General features: G+C 46.4%; 1 protein-coding gene across 2 annotated transcripts in view; it reads left to right on the top strand.

Moving 5' to 3' along the window:
• The window catches only part of PARP8 (poly(ADP-ribose) polymerase family member 8), a 438,516-nt gene that overhangs the window by 40,240 nt on the left and 371,109 nt on the right, over positions 1-27,167 (top strand). For both annotated transcript variants that reach the window (XM_068249475.1, XM_068249466.1), the window contains exon 3: positions 5,083-5,139. In XM_068249475.1, the coding sequence (XP_068105576.1) occupies positions 5,083-5,139 (57 nt within the window). The remainder of the gene's footprint in view (positions 1-5,082; positions 5,140-27,167) is intronic.

Genomic DNA, 27,167 nt, shown 5'->3' with positions numbered 1-27,167 from the left:
TCTCCGGCATCCTGCTCCCATAGTTACTTTCAAGGCCTTTACTTGCGTGATTCGAATCATCCCCCGATGGGAGGTTGCAGTATCAGGCACGCCATATCTGTTTAGAAATTCCTGAGAAGACAAAAACTCACACAGTACCAGGTCTTAGCTAAAGCATGTCTACAGAGAAAGAATCTGAGACTAACTTTAAAGGGTAACTCATCTGAATCATCTGTGTTACATTAGCCTTATTAAACATTGGTGTCACCTTATATCTATTAAGTGCATATATATGAAACTTGGATTAACATACAGCTATGACATTAACACTATACGTACTGCGCAGCCGCGGCCAGCTCCAGCCGCCATCTTTGTACAGGCTGGAGAACCCGACCCGGGCCGCGCGGTCGGGGACCGTTCGGGGGGCTACTGAGCGGCGGGGACCCGGCGGAATGGCACGGAGGGCGCGGACGACGTCCTCCGTGCCTGACAAGCTGACGCAGGTAGCTAACTTTTTTTTATTTTTTTTCTAAAATCTTGGCCTCGTAAGTCCTTTAAACAAGGGGTGTATAATGCTAGGCATACACCTAGCCAATTATACGACGGATCGAGCCGCTGGCTTGATGCCGGCGCATCCCCGCTCGTCCGCATGTGCGCGCGGATTGATCCGATCGAGCGGGGAATCTATCCGGCAGGTCATCGGACCTGTCGGATATTATCAATCGAGCCATCAGCGGCTCGATTGATAAGGGCTGAAAATGCCGTGTATGCCCGGCATAAGATCTGCAGATATCATAGACTATGAATGCAATTTGCAGGAACGGATCTTTTGCAGATACTGATCTGTTGCATGTGTACAGCATCTATGTGCACAGCATCCTGCAAAGATTTGTTATCTGATGGGGAGGTCAGCTCAATAGAATAGACTGTGTAGAGTATGGCTCTCATACTACATGGAAGGGGGTAAAATTGGTCTGTGATCTTGCCTTTTCTAAAGACTTTTAGCTCAAGTGTGTACATAGCATTAGTGTAGGATGGGTTGATGGTGTTGTGCATGAGTATATATCACATGTAATAATACAGTATATGTCCTGGATGAGATTACATTTGGAGAATCCAGATATGAGTACTCTGGTTCCTGCACTGATCTCATTAGTTTGGATGCTGCATAGTTAGTATGCCTTTGGCATTTGGTATTGGGAACAATTGACACATCGGTGATTTGAGTCCGAGTGATTGCCTTGCCTTATTTTAGGATGAGTTGGTGTTGTTGTGCATGAGTATGTATATGTAACATATAATACAATATACAGTATGTACTGGAGGAGATTACATTGGAGAATCCAGATATGAGAAATCCGGTTCCAGCACTGATCTCTCACTAGCTTGGATACTGCTTATTTAGTATGCCTTGTGCATATGGTATTGGGAACAATTGCTCCACTGAGGCTGTCTTTATATAGGGCAGCAGGGAACTTTAAACTAAATGCCAACCACAATATATAAAAAAAATACCAATTAATGTAGTAATGTGCATGCTGATTATACGTATTGCATATGCAGCCAGTAAAAGTACCCAATTCTGTCCCTCTTCTGGCATGCTTGTTTTTTCTACTGCCTGCTCCCCTCACCCTGAGGCCGGTTTCACACTGGAAACTGGCGTTGTAGTAGCGATGTGATGTGATGAGCGCATTGCACAGCAACGCTAAAAATAGCATTCAGGGGCTACTGCGGTAATGCCTGGTAATCTCCCTTCTGGCTGCAAGCCAAGCAGGAAATGATGCTCTCTAGCACTCACTTCCTGTGGCAAAAATTGGAATTGCGCAGAAGTGTATTGAAAAAATAGGCATGTGCGCCGCAATGTAAACGCGGAAAAATGTTAAAAAGCATCATCACCATAGACTTACATAACTTCCAGTAGCCGTACATGTTGTCAGACAATGCGCTGTTGCTCTCGTCTTAAATCGGGCACTTTCAGCGGATCGCATCGCACAGTGTCAGGTACGAAATGCCCAATAGACTTTAATTGGTGTAGTGTTGCCCTGCAGCAAAACAGAGTGACGCAACATGCCAGTGTGATAGAGGCCTCTCGTTTGAACTATGAACATTAGTGTAATGACCGCCTCTCCTTCTTATCTCTATAGTGGTATATAATGGAGGGGGTGTGCCATGGGCTGCCACTTACCATCCCTCCTATTGTGGCCAAAGTTCTTCATTTCCTGCATTTCCTGTTGCTTTATAGTGCTCATGTGACGTGACCCACAGGCCTGCCCTACACTACACAGCTTACTGCCTGTTGGGAGGGGGTGTGGCTGGGCTCCTATTGTTTCCTGTGGGTGGCATGTTGTGTCTTGAGCTGCCACTTAGTGTCCCATCTTTTGAGTCCTATGGGGTGGGGTGCAAGGGGCTTCACCTACCATCCTTACTCTTGTGACCTACAGATGGCAGTGGGAATATTATTGACTCTATTTTTCTTGTTTCTATTGTGGTTTATGAGGGTGCATGCCATGGCCTGCCATTTGCCATCCCTCCTATTGTGACCTATGGTTGGCAGTCCCATGGACTGCCACTTACCATCCACTTACCATGGACTGCCACTTACCATCCACTTACCATGGACTGCCACTTACCATCTACTTATCATCCCTCCTATGGTACTGGGTGCCATGGGATGTCACTTACCATCTCTCCTAATGTGACCCATGGTTAAGGGGGCCATGTATTCTGGTGGGTAGAGAAAAGTTAGGTGGCTAAATTCACTGACCCTTGAAATGATGTTCAGTAACTCATCTTATCATGAACATTGGCTCTGAAAAGCAAGGAACGGGGGTGTGGCTGCTGTTCCATGGATGTTGCAGTGACCACATGCTCTCATTACATACATACCAGTACAAGGAACAAAGGGATGTGTTCAGGGATTTAATGTAATCACACATGTAAATTGTGAGCGTTTTGCATAGTATAGATTAATAATTTAGCTCCATGCTGAATAATTCAGCTTCCTTATTTAAAAGTTTCTAATAAAAAAATTACATACAAAGCTCTGAATTCAGCAAGTGCAGGGCCTCATGCACAGTGTTGCAGGGCAGATGCAGAAAACATCATTTTTATTGGCTGCATAGAGTTAAAGTGTAACTCCAGCCAAACGTTTTCCTACTTCGGTAATCATAGGGAAGAGGTTGAATCTTAGTAAAGAGGAACTTTAACCTGGGATTGTACTTCATCCCAATCAGTAACTGAGACCCCCTTTTCCACAAGAAATCTTTACCTTTTCTCGAATAGCTCATCAGGGACATCTGTATGGCTAATATGGTGGTGAAAACCCACCCACAGTGTGATGTCAGGACCTAAGTCCTGACAGTTTGCTGTCTGTGAACCTCGTTGCATTGTGGGAAATAACGTCTGTTTCTAGCTGGCAAGCAAGCAATAACTCCCCCTGCACATAGAACTCTCAGTAATGAACATACTGCACAGATCACCTGGCAGGACTAAATATTTCACCACCTGGGATACATTTCAGAATGTAAATCAGGGAAAGATTTTTACAATGGACAAACACTGACTCAATCTATAAGTGACTATTGTAAAATATAAGCAGTAGTATTTATTATGTCATTTTCACTACAGCTACTCTCTAATTTTCCATGCTGTATCTGGCCATTGCTCAATGAATGCTGAACATAACGATGTAACAATGCCTGACTTTTTGTAGACATCATCATTCAAAACTACCCTGAATTCCAGAAGCAATACTATTAGGAAACTCAGCCAAATACCATCACCAAGAACCAACACTGCGGTTCTGTGGTATTCGGTCAACGTTGTATAATTCACCTGTTCCCTTGCTGCTGCCACTGTCACTCCATACTGCAGACTTCTGCAGCTATGGCAACCCGTGGGCCAGTCACTCATGACACTGTTACATCATGCCTGCAGTCTCAGACAAAAACTATAACCTTGTTGTTTGTTTTTTGTCTTTTGTTTAACATTTTGGGGACCGGCAGCCTAACCCAGAGCATTTTACCTGCAGGGGGTGGGGGAAGGTGCGTTTGGGGGGGTCAGGCAGCCGAATCCCCAGTTTCGATAGCTAGGCATTTATGTCCCCAGTACAGCCATGTGTCCCCAGTACAGCCAGCAGCCTTTACTCACCTCCCTGGGTCCTACGATGAGCAGCTCTAGCCCCCCCCCCCCCCCCGCTCTGGCCGGCATCCTCGCTCGCAGTGCTATTAAGTTCCGGGTCACGTCTTGATGACATCATCAAGCCGGGACCCGACACTTACGTCAGATCGAGCAGAGATGATGGCGAGAGCGGAGGTGAGCGACCATCGCCAGGGGAACGTCAGGAAGGTGAGTGGATGCTCTTCTTCCCTGCCTACCACAGCTGCTCTGTAGTGATCACTATGATCGGCCGGCGATAGTAACGATCAGGAGCCAATCGTGATGGCTCCTGATCACCGAGGCGAGATGTCAGCTTAATCTCCTCTCTTGGGTGCGCACAATCGCGACGGGGCGCTTCGTTTACGAGGACGTTGAATCTACGTCCAGTCAGAGCGGCAGCACCACCTGCTGGGCATAGATTCATGCTGCGTTGCTCCGCATTTGGTTAAACATCGTGTTTAATGAATCACAACATGCAAGAGGAGAGGGGAGGTGCACATCCAATGCAATTTCAGTCTTTATTCGAACTCGATAAAAATAGCAGGCTACAGAACCGTCATATGAAGGAGAGGAGTACAGGTGGGGGGGTCTACAGCTGTTTCGCGCCAAGCTTATGTGGCGCTTCATCAGGACAAATAAGCATAGAAACACAAGCCCCATTTATACATTCTCATTATCTATCAATTAGTCAATGGATTACCTGTACATATGTGCAGCTGTGCGGACACTTCGCAACTTGAATCAGAATGGCCATAACACAGCCCCACTCTATAAGCATGCAGGAAGGAATTGACCGCTCATGCCTTCCTAAAAGCGTTGGTCAAAAGAAGGCTCTCAAGTATAAAGGTTTTATGTTAATTTTAATGACTTTCTCCCTTTATAGTACCATATATCCCTAGTTACATTCTTTCAATCTGATAATATTGCCCTGATGTTGTTTTGCAGGTGCGGATCCCTCCATTCTCTTCAACCAGATGGACGGAAATTATTATATCCGGGGTGGTGAGTTTACATAATGTATTGGCCAGAAAGCAATTATTGATTGTACGACTGTCCCTTAGGGTAATTGTGTGTGTGTGTGAGGGTGGTGCAATTGCTGCACCGTACCTCCTTGCAGTCCCCTTGGGTTTATTATTAATATTCAAGTGATTGGCTGTTGTATGTTTTCTGACTACCCATATGGATATATATCCATACACTGCCCTCTGCTATTATCTACTTCCTTTTTCATTTAGACCAGGGGTCTCAAACTCAATTTACCTGGGGGCCGCAGGAGGCAAAGTCAGGATGAGCCTGGACCGCATAAGGAATTTCACAATCGCGGCGCATCGCCGCCTCTGCCCGCCCCTCTTCCTTCACAGAGAGGGGCGGGGAGAGGCGGCGATTGACGTCAGGAGAAGCAGAGCTGAAGCTGAAAGCTCTGCCCCTTACAGAAAATGCCGGCGGATTGCCCCCCGGGCGATTTGGGGGCTCTGCAGCCCTCGTATAGCGGCGGGGATGCGGCAGATTACTTGGGAGCACTGAAGCGAACTATAAGGAAGCTTTTGCCAGCGAGGGCCACAAAATATTGTATCGAGGGCCGCAAATGGCCCGCGGGCCGCGAGTTTGAGACCCCTGATTTAGACACTTAGGCTTGCGTTCCACGCTTGGTAATCAATTATGTAATTTCCTGGTTGCCACAGGAAGTGACGCTTTGCTTCAGGTTGCTGACGCGTACAATACTACGCATCATGTGCCGCGTTGATGTCGCAACAGGTAATGATGCGTCACACCGGGTTGCGGACGTGTAGAATACTATGCATCATGCACCACGCTGAGGTGCGTTCCAAATACACGGAAGCACGCATGTGTGATGGCTAGCTTCCTCTCCCTTTACTCCCAGGTGCGTTCCAATGTCTCACACGTGCCTTGTAGTGTTATAGAGTGGGGCGGTGTTATGGCCATTCTGATTCAAGTTGCGAGGTGTCTGCACATTTGGGTGGTGGCTGGGTAGTGTAATGGTTATGGGCTCCGCCTCTGACGTAGGAGACCTTGGTTCAAATCTCGGCTCTTTCTATTCAGTAATCCAGCACCTATTCAGTAAGGAGTTCTTTAGGCAAGACTCCCTAACACTGCTACTACCTACTGAGTGCGCTCTAGTGGCTGCCCCACAAGCGCTTTAAATCCGACAGGAGAAAAGCGCTATACAAAAAAAGGGAAGATTAAGGAATATGTACAGGTAATCAGCTGACTAATTGATAGACAAAGAGAATGTATAAATGGGGCTTGTGTTTCTATGCTTATTTGTCCTGATGAAGCGCCACATAAGCTCGGCGTAGACCCACATAAGCTCGGCGTAGACTTACCACTGCCTGTACTCCTCTCCTTCATATGACGGTACTGTAGCCTGCTATTTTTATCGTGTTGGAATACAGACTGAAATGGCATTGGATGTGCGTCTCGCCTCTCCTCTTGCATGTTGTGATATCCTAATTATATTGGGTCACAGCTCTCCATGCTGTGTAGTCACAGCCCTGTGCACTGTCCTTCTCCTTGAACATTGTGTTTAATGAATGTTTGCAGTTTCTTTAATAAACACAGTTTAAAAGGCTACAATGACAGGCTTAGCTGTAAATTAAAGGCCCGAACGTTACAAATGTCCTCATTCACATTGTCAATGACACGCCATCATGGCCAACAGGGTAGTGTGGCAGCTTCCTGGCTGGAAGCTTGGTTTTGTTCCCAAATGTAGATACCTGGTGACGTAGCAATAGGGGATGCAGAGGTTGCAAACTCGCACCAGGGCCCACTAGGGGCCCACCTTCATCCAACCTATTACCTTTGCATTGGTGCTGTACTGGTAATGAACACCTCTCTATATGTACATTGCATAGTGGTAATCCGTAAAGTGGACCTGAACTCTTGCACAGGACAGAAGGAAAACGTAGAGAAATGCACCCAGTATGTATTTAGAGAGTTTAGCCTGTCTAATTCCCCCTCATTTGTGTCTAATCACAAGTTGTAATTTGATCTCCCCCCCTCCCCCCCCGTCTCATATGACTGCCTATGGCAGATAAGCAGATAAGCCCATTTGAAAGCACAGGCTGTAAACAATATGTCTGTTTCCATGAATCAGGAAGTAGAAACTGTGCAGATTTATTTTAGGGTTTGTATAAGCTGTAACAAATACATGTTTTTTTGTTTGAAGGTTGTTATGCTGGTGTGTATTTTTTAGAGCAGAGAGGAGTTCTGAGTTCAGGTCTACTTCTCCTATACACAAACTGTTTTCTTACTCTGATTACACCTCTTGGACACTGCAGGTTTTGAGGATCAATATAAATACAGTGCTTGGGGCCCCGGGTAAAACTCACACTCGGGCACAATGCTCTTTTGTTACTTCACTATACAGCAGATAGTTACTGTATATACTCGCATATAAGCCGACCCCACCCCCAACTTTTACCACAGAAATCAGGAAAAAGTCATTGACTCGCATATAAGCCCCCTCCCCACCATAGCCCCCTCCATAGGATAAATAGACAGGTATGCCAAGCATCCCCCCATTTTGTTATAAATAGCCAGATGTGCCCTGTGTATTATGCATCCTCCCATAGCCAGATGTACCCCTAGTATTAGGTAGCCCCAATAGCCAGATATGCCCCCGTATTAGGCACTCCCCTATTGCCAGATGTAACACCTATTACTGTATTAGGCTCCCCCCCATAGCCAGATGTGCCCCCCTATATTAGAGATTCCCCCCATAGCCAAATGTGCTCCCTATATTATGAAATCCCCCCATAGCCAGATGTGCCTCTCCACCATAGCCATATGTGCCCACTATATTAGGCATGCCCCCTACTTAGCCAAATGTGCCCCCTGTATCTCCCATGCTTGCAGAGCGTGCAGTAGTGGCTTACCTATCAGCACTGGGGCAGTCTGCATTAAGTATGCTGCCACCAGATATACCACTGTGTGAAACAAGCTGTCTGCATCCCAGTGGGCGGCTCCGTGCCGGCTGGGACGCAGACAGCCCCGGCGCTTATAGGTAAGCCAATACTGCACACTCAGCATACTTCATGCTGGCAACAAGGGTCTGTGTGTCCCAGCCCCAGGCAGTGGGTCCTTGTCTGCAGACACTGACAGACATCTCCCGGCAGCATATGGAGGGGGAAAGGGGTGACACAGTCACAAATGACTCACATATAAGCCGAGAGGGGGACTTTTGAGCACATTTTTGATGCAATATGTAATAGCTTCAACACACAACCATTTTTACCAGCTCAACCGTCACCTATAAATTCCTTCTGTCCGCCTGCACCCTCGCCCACCACTAACTGCCTTCGCCCCGCTCCACACGACCACTCTCCCACTCTAACATCTTTCACCACACTAACTGAACAGTGTCTTTCCTCACTAATCTCCAAAGCGCATCTCACTACCTGTGCCCTGGACCCCATTCCCTCTCATCTAATCCCCCAGCTTTCCTCCTCCTTTAATCCCGCTCTAACAACTCTATTCAACCTGTCTATCTCCACTGGCACTTTTCCTTCCTTATTCAAACAAGCTATCATCACACCACTTATCAAAAAACCCTCTCTTGATCCAACTTCTCTATCCAACTACCGTCCTGTCTCTCTCCTCCCCTTTGCTTCTAAACTGCTGGAACGTCACATCCACTCCGTCACACCAACGTCTCTCTACCAACTCCTTACTTGACCCCTTTCAATCTGGATTCCGCGCACACCATTCCACTGAAACTGTCCTCACGAAAGTTTCTAATGACCTACTGGTAGCTAAATCCAAAGGCCAGTTCTCTATTCTAATACTCCTTGACCTTTCCTCTGCCTTTGACACAGTTGATCATGCTCTGCTTCTGCAGACACTGTCATCTTTAGGAATCAAGGGCCTAGCACATTTCTGGATCTTCTCTTATCTCTCTGGACGCTCTTACACTGTCTCCTTCTCTAACACCAATTCCTCCTTACGCCCACTGTCTGTTGGTGTACCTCAAGGCTCGGTTCTTGGGCCCCTTCTTTTCTCAGTCTACACTTGTGGCCTGGAACAATTAATAAACTCTTTTGGTTTCCAGTATCACCTCTATGCGGATGACACCCAAATCTATTTCTCAGCTCCTGACCTGTCCTCACTACTATCCAGAGTCCCCGACTGTCTACGTGCCGTTTCTGCATTCATGTCCTCCCGCTTCCTCAAACTCAACATGACTAAAACGGAAATTGTGATTTTTCCACCATCGCTATCTACACCCCCACCAATTGCAACCATAACGGTAGACAACACCCCAATAACCTCAACCACTAAGGCCTGCTGCTTGGGGGTTATACTTGACTCAGAGCTCTCCTTTAAACCTCACATTGCCTCCTTAACCACCACCTGCTATTTCCAGCTCAAAAATATATTCCATATCCGTCCCTTCCTCACACAAGAAGCCACCAATATGCTTGTTCATGCCTTAATCGTCTCCCGCCTAGACTACTGCAACACCCTGCTCTGTGACCTACCAAAAAACAGGCTAACACCTCTCCAATCCCTTCTAAATTCAGCGGCCCGCCTCATTCACCTCTCCACACGCTCTTCCGATGCAGCTCCACTGTGCCGTTCTCTCCACTGGCTACCCATTACCCAGAGGATCCAGTTCAAACTTCTGACTCTAACATACAAAGCCCTCCACGAGTTGCCCCCTCCATACATCTCCTCACTAATCTCAAGATATTGTCCCTCCCGCAACCTTCGCTCCTCCCAAGAAATTCTCCTGGCCCCTAAGCTGATCACCTCCTCTGATGCTCGCATCCAGGACTTTACACGAGCATCATCCCTTATCTGGAACTCTCTTCCACAGCCTGTACGTCATGCTCCAAACCTGGACATCTTCAAACGCACTCTTAAAACACACCTTTTCAGACAAGCTTATAACATTCTATAGCCCTTATTTACTTCTCTGTCACAATGTAATCAGAGGCAAAGAATCACTGCCTCATCCATCCTCCACCCCCTTACCTAGTGTGTCCCCCACAACCCATTAGATTGTAAGCCCGCAAGGGCAGGGTCATCCTCCTAATGTTTACTGTTCTTGTAACAATATTTGTGCTGCTTGGAACTCTGCTGTACATTTGTTAGTTGTATCTATGTTCCCCTTGTCGTCTTATTGTGCTTTGTAAAGCGCTACGGAATATGTTGGCGCTATATAAATAAAAAAAAATAATAATAATAATTTTTTGTGCTCAAAAATTTGGCTTATATGCGAGTATATATGGTACCATTATTATTTAAACTGCTGAGTCCTTGGCAGTGATGAAATGCATTTTATGTTACATTTTTTTCACACCGTTGAGAAAATCCATTATAGTGAAAACAGAGGAGTCAGAGTTGGTGATACCACAAACTGAGGAGTCAGATGATTTCTGTACTGACAGTCCTGTCTGCAGTGAGTGGTCAGCCTGTCAGTGGAGGTGGGATAAGTTGCCTGTAGTCCTGAAGCACTAATATATAGCAAGATTGCCACAGTGTAAAGGTGGCCACACACGATACAATACAATGATCCAATTTTATGGCAATTTAAAGGGACACTTAAGCCAGAAAAAAAAATGAGTTTTACTCACCTGGGGCTTCTACCAGCCCCCTGCAGCAGTCCTGTGCCCTCGCAGCCACTCACTAATCCTCTGGTCCCCCGCTGCCAGCTAGTTTCGTTTTTGCCGACAGGCCCGTCAGGACTGGCCACGCGTAGCTTTTTCCGCATTCCCGACTGTAATTAGCGCTACTGCGGTCCGCAACGCGTACAAAAATACATTACGAACGCATAGATATGCGGCAACACATATTTTTGTACGCGTTGCGGCCCGCAATAGCGCTAATTGCAGTCGGGAATGCAGAAAAAGCTACGCGTGACCAGTCCTGACGGGCCTGCCGGCAAAAACAAAACTAGCTGGCAGCGGGGGACCAGAGGATTAGGGAGGGGCTGCGAGGGCACAGGACTGCTGCAGGGGACTGGTAGAAGCCCCAGGTGAGTAAAACTCATTTTTTTTTTCTGGCTTAAGGTTCACTTTAAAGGGAACCTAAACTGAGAAGGATATGGATTTTTCCTTTAAAGGGAAGGTTCAGAGACTGTTTAAAAAAAATAAAAATCCGCATCCACTTACCTGGGGCTTCCTCCAGCCCGTGGCAGGCAGGAGGTGCCCTCGGCGCCGCTCCGCAGGCTGCCGGTGGCCGACCCGACCTGGCCAGGCCGGCGGCCAGGTCGGGCTCCTTCCGCGTTCCAAAATGCGCCTCACGGCGGCGCGCTGACGTCATCGGACGTCCTCCGGGCTGTACTGCGCAGGCTCAGTAGCGCAGTAAAGCCCGGAGGATGCCCGATGATGTCAGCGCGCCGCCGTGAGGTGCATTTTGGAACACGGAAGGAGCTCGACCTGGCCGCCGGCCTGGCCAGGTCGGGTCGGCCACCGGAGACCACCGGCAGCCTGCGGAGCGGCGCCGAGGGCACCTCCTGCCTGCCACGGGCTGGAGGAAGCCCCAGGTAAGTGGATGCGGATTTTTTTTTTTTTTAAACAGTCCCTGAACCTTCCCTTTAAAAATAATGCCAGTTGCCTGACTCTTCTGCTGATCCTGTGTCACTAATACTTTTAGCCACAGCCCCTCAACAGGCAGGCAGATCAGGTGCTCTGACTGATGTCAGACTGGATTAGCTGCATGCTTGTTTCAGATGTGTGATTCAGCCACTACTGCAGCAATATTGTTTAACAGAAAACATCCATATCCCTCTCAGTTTAGGTTCCCTTTAAAAAAAACAAAACGAAAAAAAACACTGGTTGTACTGAAAAATGTAAAGCTTTTTTTATTAAGCAGGTCTGAACTCAGAACTTCCTCTCTACTCTAAAAGATAAGCAACAGCATAATAACCTTTACATAAAAACATTTCTTGTTGCAGCTGATAGAAATCTTGCAATACATCTTCAGTGTGTATTCTTCCTGCTTTCATGAAAGCAGACATATTGTTAACATCCTGTGTTTACAAATTAGCTGCTCTTCCATGGCAGCCAACTGACACAGCTGAGGGATCAAATTACAACTTGTGATTAGTCTTAGATGAGGTGGAATTAGACAGGCTAAACTCTGTAAATGCATACAGGGTGGATTTCTCTAGGTTTTCCTTCTGTCCTGTGCAAGAGTTCAGGTCCACTTTAATGGACCCCTGTAGACAGACACCTAACCAGTGATGGAACACTCTGTCACATTGTCACCGGCAGCTGAGGTCCCCCCTGACAGGTACTCGCTGGGGTATGTGGCCTTTTTGTAGAGAGTCACAGAAAACATCATTAATAATGCTCTCCCGTCTTGCTGTGGTATTTCTCTGTGTTATTGTGCTGTTGGGATAAAGTTAATGCAGGTGAGAGAATTGTTTTGTGCGTCAGGAGTGCGGCGTCTCAGAATCTGAATGATAATGCAGCTTGTTGCTTTTTTAGTCTCTTTGTGATCTCCAGCCTTGTAAAATCCCCGGAATATCGGCGGCACGTACCGAGGCTGTATGTGTGGTCATTTGCATATAGATTGAGCTTCACATAAATTTGTCCCCGTTTCCTGGAAAAGGTGGCCTGAGTCATATATTATACCTGTCACTCTTCTTTCACACCGCCAGCTCCATGCATTCCTTTCTACAGGGTATTTTATACATTTGTTGGAATTACTTTTTAAGTAACACCTTAAAGATTATGTAAAGGGATTTTTTCTCTCACACACAGATGAATATGTGAAAAACTATTTTTATAAAGTGTTTTTAATAGAATGTCTACTTTTTTTTTTAATTACAATGTTTCAGTCAGTATTACAGTTTACGGAGGAAGTGGCTTTAGTTTGATGTTACATTGTGTATGTGTGTATAAGTGAAACTGATTAACAGATGAGCAAAGCCAGATTTATATTATAATTTCTCCACCCCAGTCCAACTTTCTTGTTACTGTCCTTCCATGTGCTGCAACCCCCTCATATTCCCTTCCTATTCCATGTGCAGCCTCCTCTTTCATGTGTAACAGTCGTGTACAGCAGCCCCCTTCCCATTCTATGTGCAGCCTCCTATTTCATGTATAACAGCCATGTACAGCAGCCCCCTTCCCATTCCATGTGCAGCCTCCTATTTCATGTATAACAGCCATGTACAGCAGCCCCCTTCCCATTCTATGTGCAGCCTCCTCTTCCATTTGTAAGAGCCATGTACAGCAGCCCCCTTCCTATTACATGTGCAGCCTACGTTTCCATGTGTAAGAGCCATGTACAGCAGCCCCCTTCCCATTCCATGTGCAGCCTCCTATTTCATGTATAACAGCCATGTACAGCAGCCCCCTTCCCATTCTATGTGCAGCCTCCTCTTCCATTTGTAAGAGCCATGTACAGCAGCCCCCTTCCTATTACATGTGCAGCCTACTTTTCCATGTGTAAGAGCCATGTAACAGCCATGTACAGCAGCCCACTTCCTATTACATGTGCAGCCTACTTTTCCATGTGTAAGAGCCATGTAACAGCCATGTACAGCAGCCCCCTTTATGTTACATTGTGTATGTGTGTATAAGTGAAACTGATTAACAGATGAGCAAAGCCAGATTTATATTATAATTTCTCCACCCCAGTCCAACTTTCTTGTTACTGTCCTTCCATGTGCTGCAACCCCCTCATATTCCCTTCCTATTCCATGTGCAGCCTCCTCTTTCATGTGTAACAGCCGTGTACAGCAGCCCCCTTCCCATTCTATGTGCAGCCTCCTATTTCATGTATAACAGCCATGTACAGCAGCCCCCTTCCCATTCCACGTGCAGCCTCCTATTTCATGTATAACAGCCATGTACAGCAGCCCCCTTCCCATTCCACGTGCAGCCTCCTATTTCATGTATAACAGCCATGTACAGCAGCCCCCTTCCCATTCCACGTGCAGCCTCCTATTTCATGTATAACAGCCATGTACAGCAGCCCCCTTCCCATTCTATGTGCAGCCTCCTCTTCCATTTGTAAGAGCCATGTACAGCAGCCCCCTTCCTATTACATGTGCAGCCTACTTTTCCATGTGTAAGAGCCATGTAACAGCCATGTACAGCAGCCCCCTTCCCATTCCATGTGCAGCCTCCTATTTCATGTATAACAGCCATGTACAGCAGCCCCCTTCCCATTCCACGTGCAGCCTCCTATTTCATGTATAACAGCCATGTACAGCAGCCCCCTTCCCATTCCACGTGCAGCCTCCTATTTCATGTATAACAGCCATGTACAGCAGCCCCCTTCCCATTCTATGTGCAGCCTCCTCTTCCATTTGTAAGAGCCATGTACAGCAGCCCCCTTCCTATTACATGTGCAGCCTACTTTTCCATGTGTAAGAGCCATGTAACAGCCATGTACAGCAGCCCCCTTCCCATTCCATGTGCAGCCTCCTCTTCTGCAGTTCTCTGCTGTTATGCTTACAGCCAGTGATGGGTGTTGATGGGACCACTGTGTGTGTAGATCATGCAGTCTGCAATAGATAGCACTATCCTGCTCATACACATAAAGAAACCTTTGGGGTTACTGTAGGTTGAAATGAAAGCTGGTTTAAAAAAGTTCAAACATCAAAGCTCAGCAATGACCCTGCACAGGAAGTCATCTGGCGGCTGTAAAATGTTCATCCCCATCCAGGTCAACCACAGGGTCTCTTATTTGTTGTCTTCGAGTTTGATAGATTCTGGAAACACGTATAATCTGCGAAATCGTTTGAAGGGAAATTCCACGTTTTGAAGAGAATAAGTCAAGATTCAGTTTGGTTCTTGGTTTGGATCTATATTAAAGAGAACCCGAATGGAAGTTTTTAATAAAGATACCTTATAAATTCTTTATAAATCAATTATAATAATACTTTAGTAGAAGGAAGCATCAAAGGACATCCCCACCCTCCTCCATCTCACCGATCCAGCACTGGGACACTAAGCAACCCTGATAACAGCTTGTCAGATCTTCTCTGGCGGATGTTCTCCATTCCGTGTGCGAGCGCAGTAGCATGGAGCTTGCTTTAACCCGGGGGGACCGGCTGCCTAACCCCCCTTAAGGACCAGGCCATTTTACATGCTGGGGAGGCACGTTTGGGGGAGTCAGGCAGCTGGATCCCCACTATATATAGATAGGCATGGTGTCCCCAGTGTAGCCAGGTGTCCTCGTATGGCCAGCAGCCTTTACTCACCTCCTAGGCTCTAGCGATGAGCAGCTCTAGCCTCCTCCGCTCTGGCCTACATCCCCGCTCACACTGCCGCTAAGTTCCGGGTTGTGGCTTGATGGTGTCATCAAGCCGGGGCCCGACACTTAAGGCAGAGCAAGCGGGGATGCCGGCCAGAGTGGAGGGGAGCGACGATCGCCGGGGAACGCCAGGAAAGTGAGTCCCAGTCCTCTTCTTCCCCTCAGACTGCAGCTGCCAATAGTGATCACTACAATCCGCCGGCAACTGTAGTGATCGCGCAATCAGGAGTCAATCGCGATGGATTCTGATCATTGAGGGGAGACATAAGACAGCTTAATCTCCCTTCTCTGGTGCGCACAACTACATCAGGAACAGAAATGTCTGGTGGCATAAATCCTACACCGCATCAGAATTAGGCAGCCACAGGGGCAGCGTAGGATTTATGCAGCGCGGTCCCCAGAGGGCTAAAGGATAACCCAGTTGAAAATAGTGTTCTTTTACTTACCTGGGGCTTCTTCCAGCCCCCATAGTGTTGTGGGTCCCTTGCTATTCACCTGGTCCTTTTCCTTGATCCGCTGTGCAGCTTGGTAAAGTGCACAACTTACTAACAAACCTACTGCACATGCTCATAACGCTCCTGGCCACGTGAGTGCAGTCAAGGAGGCGTGCCTTTAGGCCGGCATTTGCTCAGTAGTGCATGACTTACGGTAACTAAGTTGCACACTTCACTGGGCCACACAACAGAGAAAAGAAAAGGACCAGGAGCACAGCGAGGGACCTGCAAAACTACAGGGGCTGGAATAAGCCCCAGGAAAGTAAAAGACCACTCTTTATTTTCAACTTGGGTATCCTTTAAGGGCCACATGCATTGAAAGTTTGTGTGGACCTTAACAGTGGGACAGCCCATGAAGCTACCTTATTTTCTTTCTACATATGAGATTTGGGATACATTTAGTACATTAATGTTATATGTCCATTTATCCATAATCCTTGCATTTAATTCATGGCGTATGCGGTCATCAATCCGTCGGCGTCCTGCATCCTCAGAACTGAGCTGTACATTTTAGCAGCTGAAGCTTGTCCTAAATGAACTGTTTTGGAAAGGATAATGGGAAAGAAATACTGCAGCCATAAAGCAGCTTTGCGAACCATAAAGATGACTGAAATGGACTTGCGTTTAAAAGTGCCCCATGCTATCGCTGTTTCAAAGAAATTGGGCTTTTATTGTACTTTTCTATTATAAAAGATGAAAACAAGTGTTTTGCCCCAGAGTGATTAATGCGGAGAGACGTGTTCGCTGCTCATCACGCCCTAACAAATAAATGAGCACATAATTATTTTTATGCGCGCAGTTTTATTTCCACTAAAAGAGATCAGATTCTCTAATGGAGACTCATTACTGTCTGCGGCAGCAGAAATGACATGGCCTGAACTCTCTGCCCTGCGCAGCCTGAATAAGCACTTGTGAGGTAACGCCATTTTGTGGACCGTTGTTGCGGCTGTACTGTAAGGCACTCCAGGCTTGAAAGCTTGTGCTCTTTTTGTAACTGTAGCTGAAACTATTTAGAAATACAAATGTATACATAAGACGTACATCTCTTCCAGTGTAAAATTCATTGTAACACATTATTTCTATGTAGGTGTTTGTGTTTTGAACCACTTCCGGTCGGCCGCAGATGAAATGTACGCCCTGTTTATGTCCTCGTAAGCCGTCCAGGGTGTAGATTTCAACTCCCACCTTTCCCTCCCGCCAATCCAGTGTCGCTGTCGCCCTATTGCTCTGCTGTCACAGTGTCTCATGATTACTGTCAAAGTCTAATGATTACTGTGTGCTAAAGGGAAAGTACGGCTCAGATTTTACTGATCCTGAAAAGGTTAAAGCGTACCTGAGATCAAAGCTTATCCTAAATTTATTTTTACCTGGGCTTCCTCCTGCACCATGAGGTCTTTGGAGTCCCTTACTGTTCTCATCGGCCCCTCCATTCTGCCGCTATCTGGCCCGGTAATTTGGCCAGTCTTGCCCCTTCAGCGCATGCACGGCTTTGCCGCACGCACGCTTCTGTTGCACTTTTGAGCCTGGAGCTTTCTGCACCTGCGCCGCGCATTCACTGAAAAGCGTGGCTGGCCTGATTACTGGGCCAGATAGCGGCAGAACAGAGGTGCTGAGGATGACGGCGAGGGACTCCACGGACCTCATGGGGCAGGAGGAAGCCCTCGGTAAGTATAAGTACGGGATAAGCTTTGATCTCTGGTTCACTTTAATCTTGTGGTTCTCACCTGTTCCCAACAGGTTTTGGGCCATTCCTTCTTCTCATAGGGGATCCTAAATATAACCTTTATTGTTTTACAAGCACTCCATGACAAGAATCTCTACAGAGAGGTGGCACGGTTAGCCTCCTTGCTTGTGCGCTACTGTCCTATAGTAAGTTCTTCTGAAATGAAGAAAACCCTTAGGGCCCGTTTCCACTATGCTAGTCATGCGTCTTGCGAGATGTGAAGCCGGCACAGGTGTGATTCAAGACACATTTGGATTGCATGTGTGATGGGGAACAATGCAGCTTGCCGTCTGGTTATTTCCCCACATGCGAAACCGACAGCAGCCTATTGATCTTAATAGGATGCATTTCCTTGTCCAAATTTGCATGTGGCGAAACGCTGCAAAATGGATTCACCCTAAAGGTGCCCGCATCCTGACAAAGCTGACGTAGTAGGTGGGCGGTACCTTTTAGTGTGGCGACCTCACCAGGGCTGTGGAGTCGGTACAAAAATCTTCCGACTCCAACTCCGACTCCTCAGTCTATGAAACCACCGACTCCAACTCTGACTCCTGGTACCCAAAATGGCTCAGACTCCTTGACTCTGACTCCTTAGTCTAATACTTACCAGGGCTGTGGATTTTATACAAAATCATCCGACTCCGACTCCTCGGTTTATGAAATCTCCGACTCCGTGTACCCAAAACTGCTCCAACTCCGACTCCACAGCCCTAGACCTCACCCAACCAAAATGCGCATGTGCTGGTGTTCAAACATTGGAGAGGTATGTTCTGCCTAATTCCCATCAAACGGGACGTGAACTGGAGCAGGTGTGTGGGATACCAGCAAGTCTGTAAGGACGGTTTCCTGGCAATATATTTGATGCATCATTCAACTGCTGGTTGCAACCCTATTCCAGTGCTTGCCTTAAAGGCCAATTTACCTGAGATGGGTATGGAGGCTGCCATATTTATTTCCTTTTAAACAATGCACATTGCCTGGCTGTCCTGCTGATCCGCTGCCTCTGATACTTTGATGCTTTTAACCATAGATCCTGAACAAACATGCAGATCAGATATTTAACTCAAGTTTGACGGCATTTGCTGTATGCTTGTTTCAGGCGGTTTATTCAGACACCAATGATGTGTGAAAGATCAGCAGGACTGCCAAGCAACTGGCATTGCTTAATAGAAAATAAATGTGGTAGTCCTCCAAATCCTTTGTTTGTGATACTTTTTAGCCATAGAGCTCAGGGTATGAAGTATGCAGACCATGTACTCTCTATGCTTGTTTTAGGTATGTGATTCAGACACTACTGCTACTTGTAAGATCAGCAGGGCTGCCAGGCAACTGGTATTGTTTAAAAGGAAACATGGCTGCCTCCATATGTATCCTCTCTTACCTCAGGTTCCCTTTAAGCATATCAGGTTACTCTAAGCACAGCTGGAGTGTGTGTGAAGGATTGGCCATTGAGTTGCTGTGCTATACACAATGTCCCTGTGAGCTGCATTGACTTGTGTTTGTTTCCTTGGAGGATTAACCATTGAGCTGCTGCACTGCGATATTCAGTGGCTGGTCTGCCCAATCACAGAACTCCGACGCATTGGACCAATCAGAGAATGCAGAATTTGTCAGCGAAAATCGGATTACCCAGGTAATTTTAGACCAATTAGAGGATTCGGTAACTACCAAGTATTCTCAAGATCTTGTGATTGGCCTAAAATGTCCGTGGTATTCTGATTACCGTGGTAAAATTTTGCATTCTCTGATTGGTCCAATGCTCCCATCAACTCGGAAGTATTTGGCCAATTAGAGAATGCAAAAAAGACTCCTCAGAAATCGGAAATTTATGTTTTGTTTATCAGCTTTGGTAAAAATCTGAATATTTCGCAGAATGAAAAATTGGCAGCTCCAACCAACCCTACTGCTAGATGGAATTGGATGCAAATCAGATGCGAATTCACATCAGCACAGTTGCCGCGTCCGATTTGGATACAGACTCGGAACCCTAGTGGAAACACAGTGACGTATGTAGAGGGGTGGTGCATCTGCCCTAGTGCTGCGCAGCAGTGCCTGCCCATGCTGCCTCTGACCCAACCCCCCCCCCCCCCCCCCTCCCCGTCACTCAGACCTCAGAGCTGTTTAATTCTATTATCTGGGGAACATGGCTACTGAATTTTTGTCTGTAGGGCTCACTTGTCTTAGTCTTAGAAAAGAGGACAGAGAGAGAATGAGAGATTTTTCCCAAAAAGTAACATCAGCAATATCCTGAGCCAAGAGACACAGCCAACCATAATGCATGCACGTGAGAAAGGATGCTGTTTTTAGAGGGAAAGGCGATTCTGACTGGTGGAGGGGCGCAATTTCAGTGTTTGCCATAAGCTCTATATTACCCAAATACACCCCTGTGGAAACGAGACCTTAGAATTATAAAAACATTTTGCTATTCTCACTTGTTTATCCCACAAACTGTGTATTATAAAAGTCTGTGATGATTTGGTAACCTAATCTCATGCTTGTCCTCTGTGGCTTTAGAATGATATTTGTATGTCAGGGAAGACATATACATGAAGCAGAATAAAGAGGTAATATATATCATTGAGTGGTCTTGCTTTGAGGAGGCCTCTTTATACTGCCTTTGAAAATCCCTTATGGTCTTTATTGATGTAAAATATTTAGGCTTTCTGTAATATTTCAGTGCCTTTCCTCTTATGTTATACCCGCTTTTATTATATCATACAAGGATTAAGAGCTAAGTCAACCATCTCCTGAGTGCAGCTGACATGTGTTATTTATGAGAACAATACAGCTCGCGCATTGATTACAGCATAGCTGCTTCCGCTAGCACAGACTGTAACAAAACAATGCTCAGGCAAATATATCACGTCTAGCGTCCAGCAAACACATTATAATTCGTTTCGCTCAGGAACTTCCCGATCAAGATCACAGGCGCCTACACCATGAATCTTACATTATTGTCAGAGAGGTATTATATATAAATCAGAATGGGGAGATCTGCACATATGCTGGATTAGCGTCGGCCTTGGGCGGGAATCTAGCATGTATATGGCAGCCCCCCCTCCCATGTGGTCTGAATATTCATCCGAACCCTTAGCAGCAGCAACTGCACAACCGTTCCTGAGCTCATTGCTTTCCTACTCGCCTAGTCCACCTGGAGCTACTCTGTCCCCCTTCCTCCACAGCAACAATCCCACAAGTTCTGTACATGTCTGTACAGAACTCAACCCCAAATAGTCACGGCAAGGATGAAGTCCCGGTACCTACAGGTTGGGATAGTGTACTGGTTAAGGGCTCTGCCTCGACAAGGGAGACCAGGGTTCGAATCTCGGCTCTTCCTGTTCAGTAAGCCAGCATCTATTCAGTAAGCGTGCATGAAAAAGGGGCACGAGGAAAAAAGGATGCAGGTTTAGTTAATAAAAATATTGTTTATATCTATTTTGTCAATAAACACTATTGTTAATATCTATCAATATTCTTTGTTTCTAAAGTGTAGATGGTGTATATTATCATAATAAGTAGTAGAAAATCTTACCAACATTTTACTACAGCTTAACCTAACCCTACTCTCACACAGAACCCTCCTCTCTGATGCCTAACCCTACCCCCCCCCCCTGCACACACACCCTTCCTGACGCCTAACCATCCTCCCCCCACCCGCACAAACACTCTTCCTGATGCCTAATTCTATCACCCCCCCAACACCCTTCCTTATGCCTAACCCTAACCATGCCCCACCACACGATCACCCTTCCTGACACCTAACTATAACAGTCTACCCTCTGCCCGACTTCCTTCGTGGCCCTCCCCCCTCCTCCCTGCACGATCACCCTTCCTGACACTTAACTTAACTCTAACAGCCCCCCCACCCCCCCCACACACACACCCTAACCGCCCCCCCCCCTGCACAAACACCCTTCCTGACGCCTAACCATCCCCCCCCCCCACCTGCACAAACACTCTTCCTGATGCCTAACTCTATCACCCCCCCCCCCAACACCCTTCCTTATGCTTAACCGCGCCCCCCCACACGATCACCCTTCCTGACACCTAACTATAACTATAACCTAACTATAACAGTCTACTCCCTCCCCCCGCTACCTTTGTGGCCCTCCCCCCCTCCTCCCTGCACGATCACCCTTCCTGACACTTAACTCTTAACAGCCACCCCACACACACACACCCTAACCGCGCCCCCCCCCCCCCCGCACGATTACCCTTCCTGACACTTAACTCTAACAGCCCCCCCCACACACACACACAAACACCCTTCCTGATGCCTAACCGCCCTCCCCTGCACAAATACCCTTCCTAACCCTAACCGCGTCCCAAACACGATCACCCCCGCACGATCACCCTTCCTGACAATTAACTCTGACAGTGCCTGCCCCCCCCCCCCCCCACACAACACCCTTCCTGACGCCTGACCCTAAACCCCTCCCCCCCCCCGCACAACACCCTTCCTGACGCCTAACTCCCCCCCCCTCCACACACACAAACACCCTTCCTGCCGCGTAACTGTCCTTCCCTGCACAAATACTCTTTCTGACGCCTAACCCTAACCATCTCTTCCTGCAAAAAAACACCCATACAAACAATAAAGTATTTGATGATGCAAAATGTGTACATACAAACGATACAATATTTCAAAAACCATAATGTTGCAAGTTTCAAAACAAAAGTATATTTCAAAAACTATAATGTTCTAATGTTGAAAACAATATTTATGGGGCTCCCAAATTTCTGCTTTGGGTGCCGAATTAGTGATATTTGCATGAGTCTATGGGGTGCCCAAATCATTCATTAGCTGCGGGCGCCCACATTTCCTGCTTCCTTCAATAAGGAAACCTTGGGCGAGACTCCCTAACACTGCAACTGCTTACTCAGCATGTTCTAGGGGCTGCAGCTCTGGCGCTTTGAGTCCACCAGAAGAAATGCGTGATATAAATGTTCTTTGTCCAAGGCGTTACTGCTTTTTCCTGTGGACAGATGCCGCCTGTGGTTACATAATTATTATTATTGATTTATATAGCGCCAGCATCTTCCCTGGGGCTGTACAGCAGATTACAGAGTATAACAATACAGTATAAACAATACATGAAGGATGAAAAGGTAATGCTCCCGGCTGTTCCGTTTAGCCCTTGTGCCTCTCTCCTCTTTATGCCCTCAGAATACTCACTTCTCAACAGTAAGACAGTTCATAACTCCAGTGCTGAAGATTCGTCAGGATGACCAATGCAAAGAAAACGCCTCTGATTCTGCATCTGCGTAAAAAGTGCACCACGGTAATGCGGGGTGTTGGGGAAAGCCACTAGTTGAATATCGGTAAAATGACTGATGTTCTACTGAGCAATGGGTAATATGATAGTAGAATATCGGGAACCTAATCCTATTCTCGCTTGAACAGAATCACTCTTTGATGCCTAACCCTAATTGACCCCCCATTGCAATTTCCACTGATATCTGCGCTGCCTTCAGTACTAAACCCCCTTCTGCTGATATCTGCCCAGCCTGATAACCAGGGTTGTGGAGTCGGTACAAAAATCATCCAACTCCTCATTTTATGAAACCACCGACTCCGACTCCAGTTACCCAAAATTGCTCTGACTCCTCGACTCCGACTCCTTAGTCTAATTTTTACAAAGGTTATGGATTTGGTTCAAAAATCATCCGACTCCGACTCCTCAGTTTACTGAAACCACCGATTCCGACTCCACAGCCCTGCTGATAACGCAATTTATCAGATACTGCAAGTGCCCAAATTACCCCCTTGTGCACCGCAGAAGTTGTAAATAACATTGCGCACTACGCGGAGCCCATTTTACCGATCTGCCACAGCCCCCAAATGACCTGCTTTGTTGCTTTCTATAGTGTGCGGCTTTACAATAATGATGTTTAGTAAGTGACGTTACAGTTTTTGGCTCATATAGGTGTTTCGGTTACTGTAATCACCTCCTCTTATATAATGACATCAGTCATATCACCTCCTCTTATATAATGACATCAGTCATATGCTAATTACCGGTATGTAACTTCTGGTTTCATATTGATCTCAGACAGGCCATTTGTCCAGTATTCTATTTTTATGGATGTTCCGATTTCTGTTAATGTATGTACAGGCATTACTGTTTTCATGTGGCTGCTGTTTTGATAGCATTAAGGCCCAAAAGACGACGTATATTCCTTAGTGGAGATATTATTCAATGTTGATATGCATATAATACATGTCTACGATATATAGCCTTAGCTTGTCTATTGGTGCCCCCCCCCCCCCCCAGCTGCTCCTGTTCACTGCCTGAGGAAGTGGGAATAGTCCCACGAAACGCATCACAACTTTTGGAGTACATAATAAAAAGATTTTTGATGACAAATCTCGTGCTGTATCAAGTGCTACTTCCCCTCGTTTTATTTTTAGTTTAATCTAATTGGCGTCTCTGTTCTATCCCTTTACCTTACATGAACAGGTGCTTGCCATAGTCTGATGATTTGTTCTATGAATAATAAGTCACATGTTCACTCCCAAACCTAGGCCTGGTGGCTTTTAGTTCCGCCTCAGAGATTTTTGGGAGAATGGTTTAGTACGGAGCATTTCCCATAGCATTGTGCTACATTGGTAGATGAAAATTAGTGACGTGCTCCGTCATTGAGCGGGAGCCACATGCTGCCACCTCCCTGGTGCGGCAGCCCCTTCTCTGAAGGTGAGCTATTAGTTGCACTTGAGGAAGTTAACAGTTCCTGAATCCTTTCATCTGTGAAGGCATTGCGATACACGCTACATTAAAATGAGACTGCGCTGATCTCCACAGCCAGAATAACACAGGCCAGCAGCGAAGCCGCACATGTTATAATACCCCTGAGGGACGCCATTAAGAGCTGGGACCGCTTCATGCCAAAATGCCTTTTTGATCTATCAGTATATTATTTTTGAACGCCCAGGGGAGATCCTCCATCCATACGATTGTTTCATATTCCAGTCAGCTTTATAATTAGTGTTAAAAACAAAATGGATTAAAAAAATAAAAAAAAAAGATATAAAATATTTGTTTTTTTCTTAATGAGCACGCGGGCATAAAAGCAAGAAGGGATTATATTAAAAAGTGCGTCTTTTAATTGGCTGTAATATAAATATTAAGGACACTTATTTGTGTGAATTCAAGCTGTCCCTGTAGGATTTCAATTTCAGTTTAGACCAATGGAGAGTGGAAACATAGCTCCTGGGTGTTGTTACAGCACGCAGGATACACAAGTTTAAAGGAGAACTCTGAGCAAAACAGAAAAATCATTCACTAGTAAGCCATAAGAGTAACTTCTCTGTTTCTGCATCGTGTTCAGGGATTGGTGGTAGGCAGGGGCGGGACAAGGCTTTTCAGCAGCAGAGACAGGGATCCTGGTGTTCTCCTCCCCCTAAATTGTGCTCTGGCTACCTAGTATAGGTAGCCAGAGAGCCACCTTAGGGTACAGGAAGCCAGAGAGCCACTCTAAGTATAGATAGCCATAGTGACACCCTAAATATAGATAGCCAGAGAGCCCCCTGAAGTATAGATAGCCAGAGAGCCACCCTAAGTTCAGGTGGCCAGAGAGCCCCAATAAGTACAAGTAGCCAGAGAGCCCAGGCTCAAACTATGTTTCAACCAGAAACTCTGTCATCCTCTGGATGGGATGGCCGTGTACTGTTGTTCTTTTACTACTTACAATGATGCACATTTGAAGCTCTCAAAAGCCACATAACATGTCAAGTTGGGCCATGCCTTGTAAGGGTTTTTCGCTTTCCTCTGGATCAACAGGGATATGTGAGGGAGCAGGCTGGTGTTGTACTTTGTTCTCTGGTTGAACTCGATGGACGTATATCTTTTTTTCGACCCAAATAACTGTGTAATTATGGAACAATATATAGATTTCCAAACATAAGTAAATAATAATAAGAAGCAGACAGTCAAATTTGGTAGACAGTATAATATGTAAGTAAAGGAAAATAAATCACATGGTTAGGTTTTTCCATGCTCACCTGGGTGATATAAAAGGTTTGTGAAGTAGTGGTTGTGTAATAGCAGCTGTATGCAGCATCCACCACAACAGGGAGAGGCAGAAGCACTTCCCAAAGCAGGCTACATCTCCGTGACTACCAGCATCGGTGTGCAGAGCCCCTAGCATCCACCACAAGCATTGTAGGGATAGCATGGACTGAAGTTCTCACTGGAGTTACCCGGAATAGACAGCAATAGCACCAAGTGCTAACTGTTTCCATGACAACCAGTATATGTCAGTATGACCCGACCAAATATTTCCCACACAATTGCAGACAATGTTTAATTCATTCAGAGTATGCTGGATTATTTCTGATATCCCCGCTGGAGATGCTGTTGTAAATCAGGCCTGGTGTTGTCAATAGCAGAAATGCCGTCTTCAGCAATCCTTCAAGACTGGCCGGAGAAGAAGTATTTTAAAGAGAACCTAAAGTCAAAGTAATAATAACATAGAAAAGAGATCATATTTTTATTTTCAGATGGGTTCATTTTTAATCCTTTCCAATCCTATGTCAGAACTATGTCTGCCATTGGCCTTTTCCCCCGTAGGTTGAATGTCAGACAGTAGGAAAACTTGCTGCCGCAAAATGTATCTGTTGCCGGATCAGAGTGTCGGACCTAGTCCAACACTTTGATGATCGCCGGTCTCACCCTCTGCCAGTCCGCTGCATCGCCTCGTCATAATCATTTTACTTGTGCGCAATGTGGGCTGTCACCAGGGCTGCCGTAGCCAGATCTAGTCTGGCACAATGTCACCCTATGTTGATCAAAGTGACTGACAAAGTCTGATGCTGATGTGCATGCAAGGGGGAGGAGTTACAGCGCATGCGCTGGCTCAGCCGCCGCCACCGATGCCGGGTCACTTCCTTGTTCTAGTGCGAAGAGGTGCAGACCCTCTGGATCACCGCTGCCGCTTCACATTCCGTTTACCCCCCAAGCACACCAGAACAATTTAGTGCTGAGGGGAACCTGAGTAGTGGGAAAATAGGATGGGCAAGGTTTATAATTCAGACTGTCACTACTGCTAATTAGAATCCATACTTTATTTAACTGAAGAAGATACAGCTGTAATGACCCTTTAAACTTGCAGCAAAACCTTATTATCTGCCATTTCTTTGACAGGTAAGGCCTTTTTCTGTTTACTTTTAGGGAACCCACAGGCTGTTCATTAGCTTTTTTTGCAAACTCAAGTTTTTGCAAACTTACTGGAAATCTAAACGGGACCAAAGACAATGTCTTAGTAGGACTAGTACTACATGTTACATAAGTTTTTCTCATCATGTCACATGTCACTTCCGGTACGCTTAAAGGCCCATACACACGTCGGATGTCCGCGAACGACGGGTCGTTTGAACGTCCCGTCGTTCCGTCGTTCGCCCGCTAAATTGGGCATGTGTACAGACTATCGTTCGCTTGATAAGAGTGAGTTTGAGCGATCCGCCCGGCGGATCGCTCAAACTCACTCTTATCAAGTGAACGATAGTCTGTACACACGCCCGATTTAGCGGGCGAACGACGGGACGTTCAAACGACCCTTCGTTCGCGGGAATCCGACGT

The sequence above is a fragment of the Hyperolius riggenbachi genome, chromosome 1 (assembly GCF_040937935.1).
Source record: "Hyperolius riggenbachi isolate aHypRig1 chromosome 1, aHypRig1.pri, whole genome shotgun sequence".
In the NCBI taxonomy this organism is placed as follows: Eukaryota; Metazoa; Chordata; class Amphibia; order Anura; family Hyperoliidae; genus Hyperolius; species Hyperolius riggenbachi.
The sequence above is the reverse complement of the archived record's forward strand: the minus strand, read 5'-3'. Positions and strand labels throughout refer to the sequence as shown.